Genomic DNA, 15,516 nt, shown 5'->3' on the forward strand with positions numbered 1-15,516 from the left:
TCGACTGCCTATTGTCAAGCAAAATCTGTCCCTAGTAACAGAGACTCAGAAGACAACAGAGAGGAAGTAGGGGCATGTCAGAGCTAGCTGATCTTGAGCCTAATAAAAAAACCTGCTTCCACACTACTTCTGAAGATCACAGGAGCCTCCTGCATTTCTGTACGTCTGCTCTCCCCATCCTTATCTTTCTGTGAGCTTCGGAGCTGAAAACAAACATAGTTAAATGTATGGGAAAGGACAACACAGCAGTACAGTGCTAGCAGATTCTACAGAAGTGAGACGTCTCTGCTACTGAGAGAAATGCATCTAGCTGTGCAGCTAAAGAATGTAATATTTAGATAAAAAAAGACATTAGGAAAGACCAAAAAAGACTTATTCCTTCACAGTTATGATTGTACAAAGAAGCACAGCCATTATGGAAAATGGCACCCTGGAGGAAAAACTAACGGATGATATACTTGTGTTCTTCTGGATTATGCACAGAGATCCCTTTCTGCAGTCACACAACTGAGTGAAGAATTTAGAGTTACTTTTTTTTTTTAACTATTACTGGGTCCAAATCTGTAGTAATGGCTGCAGATAGTGATATCAACTGTACTTTAATGCCATATGTACCATCCTTAAAAAAATTGACAATATTCATGTCCTTTGACAAACCAAATCTTGTTCCATCGTTGCAAAAATTTAAAACAAGTTAGAGGCACTAAGTTATGGGGGAACTAGGAGAAACATACTGTAGATGCTGTTCATAGATTATTACAATATTTTATGGGTTCAGAACTGCCGACTAAACTTTTTATTGCTAGAGGATACTTCGTTTAAGAAGGTTGAGTAAAACTGGTCTAGAAAGCTTTACTTATGGCGAACAGCTGAGGCTGAGATGTGTAGCACGTATAATGCATGGATCATATTTCAAATCACATACTCAACTTCAATCTGAATATGGGCTACCCATCTTGCAGGTTTATAAATACAGCAACAAGATGTGGTCACGGCAGAAAGTGAGTTGAGATACATGACGTGCACCCAACAAATAATTCAACAGTGCAGCGATCAATCAGCTCATCATCAGGAATATTTTTGACCACTTGCACACCGGCCGTTGACTGTATACATCCAGACGTTCTGCATTTAACTCTGCAAGGATGTTTCTTACAGAGGTAGTAGCTGCACGCTATCTGTGCAGCTGTGGGAGCGAGGAGCCCGATGTCATACAATTCATTAAAAGAGCTATCCCATAAATAATGTAAAAAAATGAAATCAGATATCATCTACTACATGACAATCTCTTTCTAACAAAGCTAGAACCAGCCCTGTACCTCACATGGATCCAGAGATCTCCTCATTCAATGCTCTGTTAGATTTATATCAAGCAGACAGCTCAGGGGAGTGTCTTTTCTGCTGCAGCTCAGGGGGCGTGTCCATGTTCTCTCTATCACAGCTCAGGAGGCGTGTCCATTCTCCTGGAGCTCTCTCCCTATCACAGCTCAGGAGACAGTTGAAGGATAAAACTGAGCATGTGCGACCATCTCAGTGAGCATTTTATTGAATAGCTCAGTGGCTATGCAAAATTTTTAATGACATGCAATTACAAAAGTATTCAGGTCCAGTTGCTGGTTTGAACACCATATAAATATAATATTTGTGGGACATCCCCTTTAATTCTATTTACCAGGTATCATACCCTTCAGTCCCTTTATACGTCTTGTATTCTGATAGTGCCATACAGTAGCTATTTTGTTGGTATATGGTTGTCCCTGCATATTACACCCCTCAACATTGAAATTGCAACACTAAAAAAAGTCGTGGAATTATGGAAATCAAAGGATCGATAGACAGGTTAATGATATGCAAATTATAAAAAATGGAAACAAAATATTCAAAATATTTAAATGTATTCAGTCTTGAGTATGAGCGCCATGTGCAGACATAAATGCACTTACACGCCGTAGCATTCTATCAATGAGGTTATTAATGTTACGGGATGTCTAATGGATGTTCTACCACATCAAATGCACTTGGCACGCAAATCTTAAAGTTCTACTGCTAGCAGTTCATTTTGCAATTGCCGACCAATGATCTCCCAGATGTGATGATGGGAGACAAGTCCAGAGATGCTACAGGCCATGCTAGCATGTTCAGGCCTCACAGACTGCACACAGTAGTACGAGTAACATGTGGCCTGGAATTGTCCTGTTGAAGAATGACTTGTGGGACACTTTGGAGAGATGATGGTACCACTTGCTCCACAACCAAATCAATGTAACTCCAAGCTGTTGGTGTACCTGAAATGAAGACTAGATGGGTCCAGCTACCTTACATTATGCCACCCCACACCATAATCCCAGGAGTAAGACCGGTGTGATGTTCTCTTGTGAAGGGCCCATGTGTTGTTGGCCATGTGTTCTCCAGACCAATATCCTGCTATCATTGCATCCAAGACAAAAGTGTAATTCATCACTGAAGAAGCTAGATCTCCATTGCTACCTTGCTGTGCACTATGATAGCCTCTGAGAGCGGTGGCATGAGGTCAATGGAACAAACACCAGTCTGGCTTATAGCCCAGTGTTCTGTAAACACCTTCTGCTGCCACCCTAGGCTTTTCATACGACGTCTGATTTCACTTTCAGTACAGTACAGAATTGATCACTACGCTTCATTCTTCTTATTAGACGATCCATCCATGCGGCGTTTCACCTCTGTGCACCTTTTGCTGTCATTTCAGTTCATCGTTGTTCTCCCAACCATGAGGACACGCAACGTTGAACAGTGCTGACATCTCGGCCTAAGCACTTACCAGTCTGCCGGAGTGATAAACCAAGGTCTCTTAGTTTAGGGTTTCTGTCCCTCTCAGTTTCTGACAAGTGTTGATTAGGGATCAGCAAAGCGAGCTTCAGAAGCAAGATCCGAAGTCGCTTCAAAATTCGTTTTAATGCTGTACGGAGATCTCCATACAGCATTGAAATGTATGTGCTCCGGCGAAGCAAAGTGAGTCATCACCGAAGTCTTGCGGGACTTCGGTGAATAACTTTGGGATTTTATTTTTGAACTTGAGAATCATTTTAAAACTTTGTTCTGAACTCAGCTTTATTCAGTGGTGATAACTGATGTGTCGGCAAACAGGAGGCATCGCACAATCATCCCACACGACTTGAGCTGATTTTTTTGGAGGTTTCATGTAGCTAAAAAACTTTACTTTTAATCTAGGTTTTATGCCCCTCCCACATGCCACATATTGGAGCTAGGTGTTTGATAATTTCATCATCTGCAGATCTTAGCGACCTCTGCTGCTTCCTCAATTTCCATAACCTTACTGCTTACCCTTCTTGGCGCTGCAATTTCAATGCGCAGCGTTAGCGTTTTATAACTGAGGGGTAACATTAATCATGCTTGTAGTTATAATAACAATGAGGTCAGTAAAATTAACTGATTATATCACTTATCAGAATACAGAAAGAAGAATCTGTCACCGAAGGAAAATGAATCTGAACGAGAAAAGGTGGAATGACAACTATCTGGAAGAAATGCTCCTTCTCACTTCTCAAAATCTTCTCATGATCAAGGTAGAAGAGAACTACGTCATTATCAAGGAGCTGGGCAGTGGTTCCTATGGACATGTTCTACTTGCATTAAACCAAACAAAAGGTATAAAAAATCATATGGTATTTGTAATAAGATGCAGTTTCATGTAAATGTAATATACACACTGTCTAAAGGGGCTGTCTCACTTCAGCAAATGAAGAAAGTGAATACAAGGCACTTACTAATGTATTGTGATTGTCCATATTGCCTTCTTTGCTGGTTGGATAAATTTTTCCATCACATTATACCCTGCTTGTTTCCATGGTCACCACCACCCTACATTCCTGCAGCGGTGGTCGTGCTTGCACACTATAGGAAAAAGCACCGACTTATGCGTGCTCCCGGCCACCAGTGAGGCCGCCGCCTTTTCCTGTAGTGTGCAAGCACAACCACCGCTGTTGGATTGTAGGATGGTCATAACCAAGGAATCAAGCAGTGTATAATGTGATGGAAAAATCCAGCCAGCAAAGGAGGCAATATGGACAATCACAATACATTAGTAAGTGCCTTGTGTTAACTTTTTCTACATGATAAAAGCCATTTGCTGGCGTGAGAGAAACCCTTTAAACACTTTATTTAGATAACAACAATGAAATCACTGATTTAGTTTAAATGACAAAAATCATGAAAACAACCAAAAAGTCAGAATGCATCAATATTTAAAGCGGTCCTCCAAAAAGTGCTGATTGTTAACAGCTCTACACCCCTCTGTCACATTCATATAATGAAGAAGTTAGGTTAGGAAGTTGGATCAATCATGGTCAGGCTATGTTCACATGAATAAAATCTGCAGATGTTTTCTTCTGTGAAATCCACCATCAATAGCTTTTCATTGACATCGATGGAAAATAAAGTCACCCTGTGCACATGGTGGCGTTCTTTTACTCCACTAATTTGAGATCAGCTTCTGAAGTGGCATATTACGTCTTCGAATCGGATTGTTTATGGATTTTGTATTGAAGTCAATGGGGAAGCAGCAAAAACCACTTGCAGTTATAGAAGGTGCTTTAGAAGCATTTTTTGTTGCATTTCCGCCACCAAAAATGTTTCTGAATTATATCGCAACCAATGGCTGGATAAGAAAAATGCTGGCAAAACCTCTTCTAAATCCTCTTCCAAACCCTAAGGGCCTCTGTGGTGTTTTTCTCCGTGCCTCTGCACCGCAAAAAAAATAGAACATGTTCTATTTTCTTGCGGTGTTGACGGATCACGGACTCATTCAAGTTGAATGGGTCTGGATCTGTCTGCAAAAACCGCACGGATTGCGGTCCCCAATGCATGGAATGGCTGGCACACATTCGTGTGCGTGAGCCCTAAAACCAATACAAATACTTTTTGGGCGAGCTACAGTGGCCATTCAGATGAATGGCTTTCCATATACTGTCATTACAAGGGGCAATCTCTTATTATTATGCATTTCAGATTTCATCAGATACATTCTTTGTCAATGTCCTTGCTCCTTTATCTGCTTATTTTTTTTTAAAAACTATTTTGAATCGTAATTACAAGGAAGGCTCAAACCACCACAATGGGAGTTGCTGATACACAGCAACTCTGAGTGATTGAATTATCGTTTTTAATAACCTTTATAAATTCAAATAATGCTTTGGTATTAGAAAGGGTCCCAACTTCCAATCATTCTGCATTTCCATGCTCCTAAGATCTAAAGGAGCTCATATGACTCAGAACAAAGCTGAGGAAAATGGACAGTTTCAACCATTTGTCTGATAAAATTTAACATTGATTGATCATGTTAGCCAACCCATGAACAAGCTGTCATAATCTGAAAAGAAAGTGTCGGAAATTTTCATCCAATTTTCTTACAAAAGATCTATCACCCACACATCCATTTTTTCCATGAGAGAATCTCGCTAAAAGGATTATTCGTCCTTCCGCCAGGGTTGTAGTTAATGTACGGCCAGTTGTAAAAGCCAATAATAGAGACTAAAATGTTAAGACTGCATTAGTGGAATCATCATTCAAGAGACCAACCCTGTACCTCTCATGGATCCATAGCTCTCCCAATTTATTGTTCCAATTGTTCTACAAAATTTATATTATTTTCATGGTAGAACCCCTTTCACTCCACATATAATAGCCACATATGGATGGTGATACATCCAACTTGCTGCCTGCGGAGAGAAGAAAACGTACAGTTCATAGGAATGCAAGACTCAAATGTGCTTCCACCTATCATTCCTGTCTTCTAGGAGCCACTGATGGGTTTCCACTAAAACCACTGGTCTCTCTATCTTCTGTGTCTGCCCATTTCAAGTGCAGTCCATACCCCTCAGTCCTATTATAACAAAACTGTACAATAAGTTAACCTGGAAAAATGCTTCCACCCCAGAGACTACTATGATGAACAGTTATTTCAAGCAGCAGATACAGATTTTCTTTTCATGGGGTTCTAAATGTAAGTAATGGACTGGAGTCCAGTTGATATCTCACAGGATACAGTCTGGTCTCAATATCTTACAAACCTGTGTTTTTACAGTAGATAAAAATATTTCTGAAGTTGTTCACCTTCTCATGTCCTTGTTAGTGTAAATGCTCTCTCAATGTTGTCCCTTTCTGTGCCCTGTTGGGTGCAGCAAGATATATACCGTTAGTGGACCCACTGTACCAACCAACTGGTTTGGCTTTGGGTTAAGCCTAAGGGCATTATCCTGGTAGTTCTCCTGTTTTTACCCTTTAACCCCTGTACAGGCATCTGGACTTTGCTGCTGTGAAGCTACCAGGCCACTACCTCTTAAGATAGTCCCAGAGTGTTTGACGCCAGTTTTTCAGAGCAAAAAACACATATATTGATATATCTAGCATATGGTAAGGTCTCAAAATGTGGTCATATTCAACACCTTGGTTAAAACGGCCTAGATGACAAGCAACTCGTGGAAATAAAAGTAAAGGAAAGTCAAAATAGTGGACCAGTCATGAAGTGGGGAGGGTGGATACAGCATGAGAAGTCCACAGAGTGGACCTATGAAATAGTGGTGAGGTGGAAGCCCCATGAGGAGGCCACCGAGTGGCACAATGACCAAGTCTGCAGGTGGCCGCAGCATGAGGAGACCACAGAGAGGCACAATGCCAGAGGCTGGAGGTGGCGGCAGAATCAGGAGGCCACAGAGTGGCACAATGACCGTGTGTGGAGGTGGCAGCAGCATGAGTAGGCCACAGAGTGGCACAATGACCGTATGTGGAGGTGGCAGAAGCATGAGTAGGCCACAGAGTGGCACAATGACAGTCTGGAGTTGGCAGCAGGATGAGGAAGCCACAGAGTGGCACAATTACAGTCTGGAGGTGGCAGCAGCATCAGGAGGAGGCCACAGAGTGGCACAATGACAGAGTCTGGAGGTGGCAGCATCATGAGGAAGCCAAAGAATGGCACAATCACAGTGTGGAGGTAGCAGCAGCATGATCGACCAAGATACTTCTGGGGGAACCTGCCATGAACAGGCCTCTAGTAGCTACAGACAATGAGAAGGCAAAGCGTCAAGATAGCTTTGAGCCCGGAAGAGTTGCGAAGTTAATCAAGATACATCAACTAAAGATTTTACCGCATATAACCGCAGCACTGACCACTGAATTAATTTTGTTTTTCGACCGACATACTTCAATAAAGATTTTACCGCATATAACTACAGCGCTGAACGTTGAATAAAATTTATTTTTCCACCGAAATACATAAATAAAGATTTTACCACAAATATTACTGCAGCGCTGAATATATTTAGTTTTTTTACTGAATTAATAACTGCAGAAGTGAAATGCGTATATATTTTTCTTTTTGTACTGAAATAGGACACTGAACGCTTTTAGCAGAAATAAATGCACCAGTGAAGTGCGTATATTTTTTTTCCTTTTTGTACTGAAATAGGCCACTAAACGCTTTCAACACAAATAAGCACCGAAGTGAACTGAGAATACATTTTTCTTTTTGTGCTGAAATACAAAATAACACATATAACCGCCGCACTGACTGACTGCTACCGCCGCTACTTCCGTGAACCCCTGCACCACTATTTTAGGGGCAGGTAGGCTGTTGCGAAGCAGGTGGTCTACCCCGGGCATGTTTGGCTCCCGACTCCCAGCCAGTAAATGCTTTTAGCAGAAATAAATGCACCAGTGAAGTACATATATACAGGGCCGGTGCAAGGATTTTTGCCGCCCTAGGCAAGATAAAAATTGCCGCCCCCCCTTATCAGATGATCTGCCCATATCATGACATCACATATGTTCCACCCCTTTCTCAGCTTTTAAATAAAAAGAACTGCTAGGTTTCCCTTAGGGTTAATCCAGCTTCTTGTAGCTGTCTTTTTTTGCGGAACGGAATTGCGGACCCATGCATTTCTATGGGGCCGCATGACGTGCGGCCCTGATCCGGAATTGCGGACCCGCAATTCCGATCCGGAAAAAAATAGAACATGTCCTATTCTTGTATGCAATAGCGGACAAGAATAGGCATATTCTGTTAGTGCCGGCAATGTGCCCTAAATGTAAGGTAAATTAGTCTCCAATGTAGTATTAATAACTAAACAATTACATAATAAACATATTGCATTGTCTACTTACCACCAGGACAATAAGATGATCTGGTCTCTGGCTGCAGTCTGGCTCTTGTCACTCTCTTCTCCCCCCTCCCTTGTCACTCTCATTATTCCACCCCACCTCCCTTGTCACTCTCATTATTCCCCCCCTCCCTTGTCACTCTCATTATTCCCCCCCTCCCCCCTCCCTTGTCACTCTCATTATTCCCCCCCTCCCTCCTCCCTTGTCACTCTCATTATTCCCCCCCTCCCCCCTCCCTTGTCACTCTCATTATTCCCCCCCTCCCCCCTCCCTTGTCACTCTCATTATTCCCCCCCTCCCCCCTCCCTTGTCACTCTCATTATCTCCCCCTCCCTTGTCAATGTCATTATTCCCCCCCTCCCTTGTCAATCTCATTATAACCCCCCTCCCTTGTCACTCTCATTATTCCACCCCGGCACCCCCCTCCCTTGTCACTCTCATTATTCCCCCCCTCCCCTTGTCACTCTCATTATTCCACCCCCCCCTCCCTTGTCAACTCTCATTATTCCACCCCCCCTCCCTTGTCACTCTCATTATTCCACCCCCCCCTCCCTTGTCACTCTCATTATTCCCCCCCTCCCTTGTCACTCTCATTATTCCCCCCCTCCCTTGTCACTCTCATTATTCCCCCCTCCCCCCTCCCTTGTCACTCTCATTATTCCCCCCCTCCCCCCTCACTCTCATTATCCCCCCCCCTCCCTTTGTCAATCTCATTATTCCACCCCCCCCTCCCTTGTCACTCTCATTATTCCCCCCCTCCCTTGTCACTCTCATTATTCCCCCCCTCCGCCTCCCTTGTCACTCTCATTATTCCCCCCTCCCTTGTCACTCTCATTATTCCCCCCCTCCCTTGTCACTCTCATTATTCCCCCCCTCCCCTGTCAATCTCATTATTCCCCCCCCTCCCCCCTCCCTTGTCACTCTCATTATCCCCCCCTCCTTTGTCACTCATTATTCCACCCCGTCACCCACCTCCCTTGTCACTCTCATTATTCCCCCCCACCTCCCTTGTCACTCTCATTATTCCCCCCTCCCCTCTCCCTTGTCACTCTCATTATTCCCCCCCTCCCTTGTCACTCTCATTATTCCCCCCTCCCTTGTCACTCTCATTATTCCCCCCTCCCCCCTCCCTCCTCCCTTGTCAATCTCATTATTCCCCCCCTCCCCCCCCCCTTGTCACTCATTATTCCACCCCGGCACCCCCTCCCTTGTCACTCTCATTATTCACCCCCTCCCCTTGTCACTCTCATTATTCCACCCCCCCTCCCTTGTCACTCTCATTATTCCCCCCCTCCCCCCTCCCTTGTCACTCTCATTATCCCCCCCCTCCCTTGTCAATCTCATTATTCCCCCCCCCCCCCCTCCCTTGTCAATCTCATTATTCCACCCCGGCACCCACCTCCCTTGTCACTCTCATTATTCCCCCCCTCCCTTGTCACTCATTATTCCACCCCTCCCTTGTCACTCTCATTATTCCCCCCCTCCCTTGTCACTCTCATTATTCCCCCCCTCCCTTGTCACTCTCATTATTCCCCCCCCTCCCTTGTCACTCTCATTATTCCCCCCCTCCCCTTGTCACTCTCATTATTCCACCCCCCCCCTCCCTTGTCAACTCTCATTATTCCACCCCCCCTCCCTTGTCACTCTCATTATTCCACCCCCCCCTCCCTTGTCACTCTCATTATTCCCCCCCTCCCTTGTCACTCTCATTATTCCCCCCCTCCCTTGTCACTCTCATTATTCCCCCCCTCCCCCCTCCCTTGTCACTCTCATTATTCCCCCCCCTCCCCCCTCACTCTCATTACCCCCCCCCCTCCCTTTGTCAATCTCATTATTCCACCCCCCCCCTCCCTTGTCACTCTCATTATTCCCCCCCTCCCTTGTCACTCTCATTATTCCCCCCCTCCGCCTCCCTTGTCACTCTCATTATTCCCCCCTCCCTTGTCACTCTCATTATTCCCCCCCTCCCTTGTCACTCTCATTATTCCCCCCCTCCCCTGTCAATCTCATTATTCCCCCCCCTCCCCCCTCCCTTGTCACTCTCATTATTCCCCCCCTCCTTTGTCACTCATTATTCCACCCCGTCACCCACCTCCCTTGTCACTCTCATTATTCCCCCCCACCTCCCTTGTCACTCTCATTATTCCCCCCTCCCCTCTCCCTTGTCACTCTCATTATTCCCCCCCTCCCTTGTCACTCTCATTATTCCCCCCCTCCCTTGTCACTCTCATTATTCCCCCCCTCCCCCTCCCTCCTCCCTTGTCAATCTCATTATTCCCCCCCTCCCCCCCCCCCCTTGTCACTCATTATTCCACCCCGGCACCCCCCTCCCTTGTCACTCTCATTATTCACCCCCTCCCCTTGTCACTCTCATTATTCCACCCCCCCTCCCTTGTCACTCTCATTATTCCCCCCTCCCCCCTCCCTTGTCACTCTCATTATCCCCCCCCTCCCTTGTCAATCTCATTATTCCCCCCCCCCCCTCCCTTGTCAATCTCATTATTCCACCCCGGCACCCACCTCCCTTGTCACTCTCATTATTCCCCCCCTCCCTTGTCACTCATTATTCCACCCCTCCCTTGTCACTCTCATTATTCCCCCCTTCCCTTGTCACTCTCATTATTCCCCCCTCCCCCTCCCTTGTCACTCTCATTATTCCCCCCCTACCTTGTCACTCTCATTATTCCCCCCCTCCCCCCTCCCCTGTCAATCTCATTATTCCCCCCCTCCCCCGTCACTCTCATTATTCCCCCCCTCCCCCGTCACTCTCATTATTCCCCCCCTCCCTTGTCACTCATTATTCCACCCCGGCACCCACCTCTCTTGTCACTCTCATTATTTCCCCCCCCTCCCTTGTCACTCTCATTATTCCCCCTCCCCTCTCCCTTGTCACTCTCATTATTCCCCCCCTCCCTTGTCACTCTCATTATTCCCCCCCCTCCCTTGTCACTCTCATTATTCCCCCCCTCCCTTGTCAATCTCATTATTCCCCCCTCCCCCCTCCCTTGTCAATCTCATTATTCCCCCCCTCCCCCCTCCCTTGTCAATCTCATTATTCCCCCCCTTACCCCTCCCTTGTCAATCTCATTATTCCCCCCTCCCTTGTCAATCTCATTATTCCCCCCCTCCCCCCTCCCTTGTCACTCTCATTATCCCCCCTCCCTTGTCAATGTCATTATTCCCCCCCCCCTCCCTTGTCAATCTCATTATACCCCCCCCCCTCCCTTGTCACTCATTATTCCACCCCGGCACCCCCCTCCCTTGTCACTCTCATTATTCCCCCCCTCCCTTGTCACTCTCATTATTCCCCCCTCCCCTCTCCCTTGTCACTCTCATTATTCCCCCCTCCCCTCTCCCTTGTCACTCTCATTATTCCACCCCCCCTCCTTGTCACTCTCATTATTCCCCCCCCTCCCTTGTCACTCTCATTATTCCCCCCCTCCCCCCTCCCCCTCCCCCCTCCCTTGTCACTCTCATTATTCCCCCCCTCCCTTGTCACTCTCATTATTTCCCCCCTCCCTTGTCACTCTCATTATTCCTCCCCTCCCCCTCCCTTGTCACTCATTATTCCTCCCCCCTCCCCTCCCCCCTCCCTTGTCACTCATTATTCCTCCCCTCCCCCCTCCCTTGTCACTCATTATTCCCCCCTCCCCCCTCCCTTGTCAATCTCATTATCCCCCCCCTCCCCCCTCCCTTGTCAATCTCATTATTCCCCCCCTCCCCCCTCCCTTGTCAATCTCATTATTCCCCCCCTCCCTTGTCACTCTCATTATTCCCCCTCCCTTGTCAATCTCATTATTCCCCCCCTCCCCCCTCCCTTGTCAATCTCATTATTCCCCCCCTCCCCCCTCCCTTGTCAATCTCGTTATTCCCCCCCCTCCCCCCTCCCTTGTCAATCTCATTATTCTCCCCCCTCCCTTGTCAATCTCATTATTCCCCCCCTCCCTTGTCAATCTCATTATTCCCCCCCCTCCCCCCCTCCCTTGTCAATCTCATTATACCCCCCCTCCCTTGTCACTCATTATTCCACCCCGGCACCCCCCTCCCTTGTCACTCTCATTATTCCCCCCCTCCCTTGTCACTCTCATTATTCCCCCCTCCCCTCTCCCTTGTCACTCTCATTATTCCCCCCTCCCCTCTCCCTTGTCACTCTCATTATTCCACCCCCCCTCCCTTGTCACTCTCATTATTCCCCCCCTCCCTTGTCACTCTCATTATTCCCCCCCTCCCCCCCTCCCCCTCCCCCTCCCCCCTCCCTTGTCACTCTCATTATTCCCCCCCTCCCTTGTCACTCTCATTATTTCCCCCCCTCCCTTGTCACTCTCATTATTCCTCCCCTCCCCCCCTCCCTTGTCACTCATTATTCCTCCCCTCTCCCCTCCCTTGTCACTCATTATTCCTCCCCTCCCCCCTCCCTTGTCACTCATTATTCCCCCCTCCCCCCCTCCCTTGTCAATCTCATTATCCCCCCCTCCCCCCTCCCTTGTCAATCTCATTATTCCCCCCCTCCCCCCCTCCCTTGTCAATCTCATTATTCCCCCCCTCCCCCTCCCTTGTCAATCTCATTATTCCCCCCCTCCCTTGTCACTCTCATTATTCCCCCTCCCTTGTCAATCTCATTATTCCCCCCCTCCCCCCTCCCCCCCTCCCTTGTCAATCTCATTATTCCCCCCCTCCCCCCTCCCTTGTCAATCTCGTTATTCCCCCCCCTCCCCCCTCCCTTGTCAATCTCATTATTCTCCCCCCTCCCTTGTCAATCTCATTATTCCCCCCCCCCCCCCCACCTCTAATGTAGCGTGGCCGAGCTCTGTTCGGTCCGCGGTACAGGAGCATTTGTTTCCTGTACCCGGCCGGACTGACAGGAAGTGCACACTAAGTGAGCACTTCCTGTCAGTCCGGCCGGGTACAGGAAACAAAAGCTCCAGTACCGCGGACCGAAGAGAGCTCGGCCACGCTACATTAACAAAAGCACAGAGCAGACACACAGCAGGCGCAGGCTGCGCAGCAATGACCCGGCGGCCGGAGACTCAGGAGGCGCAGCATGAGGGGCGCCGCCGGCCGAACTTATATAACCAACTTTTTTTTTTTTTTTTACACCGCAACGGGCGCCCCCTGCTAAATGGCGCCCTAGGCGACTGCCTAAGTCGCCTTACTGGTGGCGCCGGCCCTGCATATATATTTTTATTTCTGTACTGAAATAGGCCACTAAACGCTTTTGCCACAAATAACTGCCCCAGTGAAGTGCGCATATATATTTTTTCTGTATGCTTTAACACATATAACCACCGACGTGAACTGAGAATATATTTTTCTTGTTTGAAAAGATATAAGCCACTAAAGGCTTTTCAACATAGCACTTGCACCCCAAGAACAAATTGCTGGAATGACAGAGCTGTATAATGGCTATTTGAATCCCCAAATTATCTTTCACTGCACTTGTAAATCGCTTTTATGGCACTGTCCCTAGCGCTTTCTGATGTCTCTCCCTGCACTAAGATGCTGTGAAATGATTCCTCCCTATCCTTTCCCTGCACTTATAAATCATTTTTTTTTTCACTATGAGGTGTTTCCGATTGCTGTCCCTAGCGCCTTCTCACGTCTGTCCCTGCACTCAGAACGCTTGAAAATGTCTGACTAAGATGGCCGCCGTATTTATAGGGCTGTGACATCACAGGGCCGGCTGTCTTCTGATTGGCTGCATGCATGGCATTGTGGGTCAGCCCAGAGCTCCTTGCCCCATGTCTTCACACGTGTAGCCGCCATTTTAGGAACAATTGTGGTTCGTTACCACAAAGCGCGAGGAAATTCACATTCGTTGCGAATCAAATTTTTCCTGAAATTCAGATTGAATTCCACTTCGTCAGCTTCAATTCGCTCATCTCTATATGCATGTCTAGCAGTCAATGGTCTCTCACCAAAAGGTACACCACCCAAAAGTAGCCTCTGAAAGCCTTTTTGTAGGCCAGCAGGGGAATCACTTTTACACGCTCTTGTGGCAAGACCCAGTGTCTAATCGTCCAACCTGTAATAATTTACCTATCTGCCCGAGACATACCGGCAACTGCATGCCAAGTTTTGCAGAATTTCGAGTGCATTTTTTGTCAGTGAGAGTATATCAAGGGTAAAACACATTGCCAGGATATCGCGGTATGCTTGCTCTGGTCAGTCATAATAAACATCAATCCAGTACAGGTTGATCTAAAGTATACCTTGGATGAGGTCCATCACAATGTAGTCATCTTTTTGTTTTGAGAAGATAGTCACAGAAGAAAACATTCCATTGGTTCGATGCCTTTTACCACTGCACAAACTATGCGTGAATTGGATGCGTTATACTTCAGCACTTTAATCCGTCATTTGCTCTGAAATTATTTGCGCTTAAATGTTAAAGCATTTGAAAATTTCATAGCACAAAAGACAATGAAATTTGTGTTTCCATTTTTAGGAAATTTAATGGCACTGAAATTCATGCAGAAAAACAAGACAGATCTTCACGTGTTCCTAATCGAGTACTGTCTTTCACTATGTCTATCGACTCATCCGTGTATTATTGATACCTTTGGAATCGCCTTTCAGACAGAGAGACATTACATATTTGCCCAAGAACTAGCACATGACAATCTCTTCTCTCTAATGAAGCCTCAGGTATGTACTAAAAAATAAATAAAATAAAAAATGAAGAAAAAGTATCTCGATACTACAAAGCCAGCATTTGGTTGCAGTAGTTTATATATTTTAAATACATATAAAATACTAAAGGATGTACAGTTCAAGCTATTCATGTAAAAATACGTTCATGCCATCATGACATACTGTATAGGACTGGGTAGAATAAATGACGTATTTTTTTGGTAGAATAAATGACCAAAGTAAAAAAAAGTCATCCAATACCAATATTAAAAATGAAATTTCTCCAATAAACAAACTCAATATAAGGTGTGAAATGTATAGAAATGTTAAACAGGCAATCCCCAAGGACACTTCTCATTGCAAAAAATATATAAAAAATGATATCTATATCTAATTTCAAACCAGTTACACTCCCAAAAGGCTAATGACCTCAAATACCCAATCAACTCTGCCCTCCAGGACGCCATTTTTTTTTTCTTTATGAGCATTTATCTGTTATCTCCAAATAAGCATGAATCACTCATTTCACTGCCTGGAAGACTATCTACAGATGGAGAAAATAAAAACATGCCAACCCAACAAGTTCAGACTAAGGACACAATAAAAATAAACATTAAAAAAAAGTGTCTAAAAGAACAGCTAAATTTTGTATTGATGTTGGCACACGAGTCCACGATTGGGCTACTCATATAATTGGATTGACCTCTTAAAGGGGTTGTCCGGGTTTAGTTCAGC

The 15,516-nt window shown here is 45.9% G+C and overlaps 1 protein-coding gene across 4 annotated transcripts in view; it reads left to right on the forward strand.

The window, feature by feature from the left end:
- The window catches only part of LOC120995228 (serine/threonine-protein kinase SBK1-like), a 29,990-nt gene that overhangs the window by 9,791 nt on the left and 4,683 nt on the right, over nt 1-15,516 (forward strand). For 2 of the 4 annotated variants that reach the window (XR_005777551.1, XM_040424296.1), the window contains exons 2-3: nt 3,447-3,645; nt 14,597-14,796. Coding sequence is in view for 3 of the 4 variants with exons in the window: in XM_040424296.1 (XP_040280230.1) it covers nt 3,480-3,645; nt 14,597-14,796 (366 nt within the window). In the remaining variant the exon portion in view is untranslated. Of the gene's footprint in view, nt 1-3,446; nt 3,646-14,596; nt 14,797-15,516 lie in introns of those variants that run through there. The other 2 variants (XM_040424316.1, XM_040424309.1) reach the window with 2 other exon arrangements.

The sequence above is a fragment of the Bufo bufo genome, chromosome 1 (assembly GCF_905171765.1).
Source record: "Bufo bufo chromosome 1, aBufBuf1.1, whole genome shotgun sequence".
Classification (NCBI taxonomy): domain Eukaryota; kingdom Metazoa; phylum Chordata; class Amphibia; order Anura; family Bufonidae; genus Bufo; species Bufo bufo.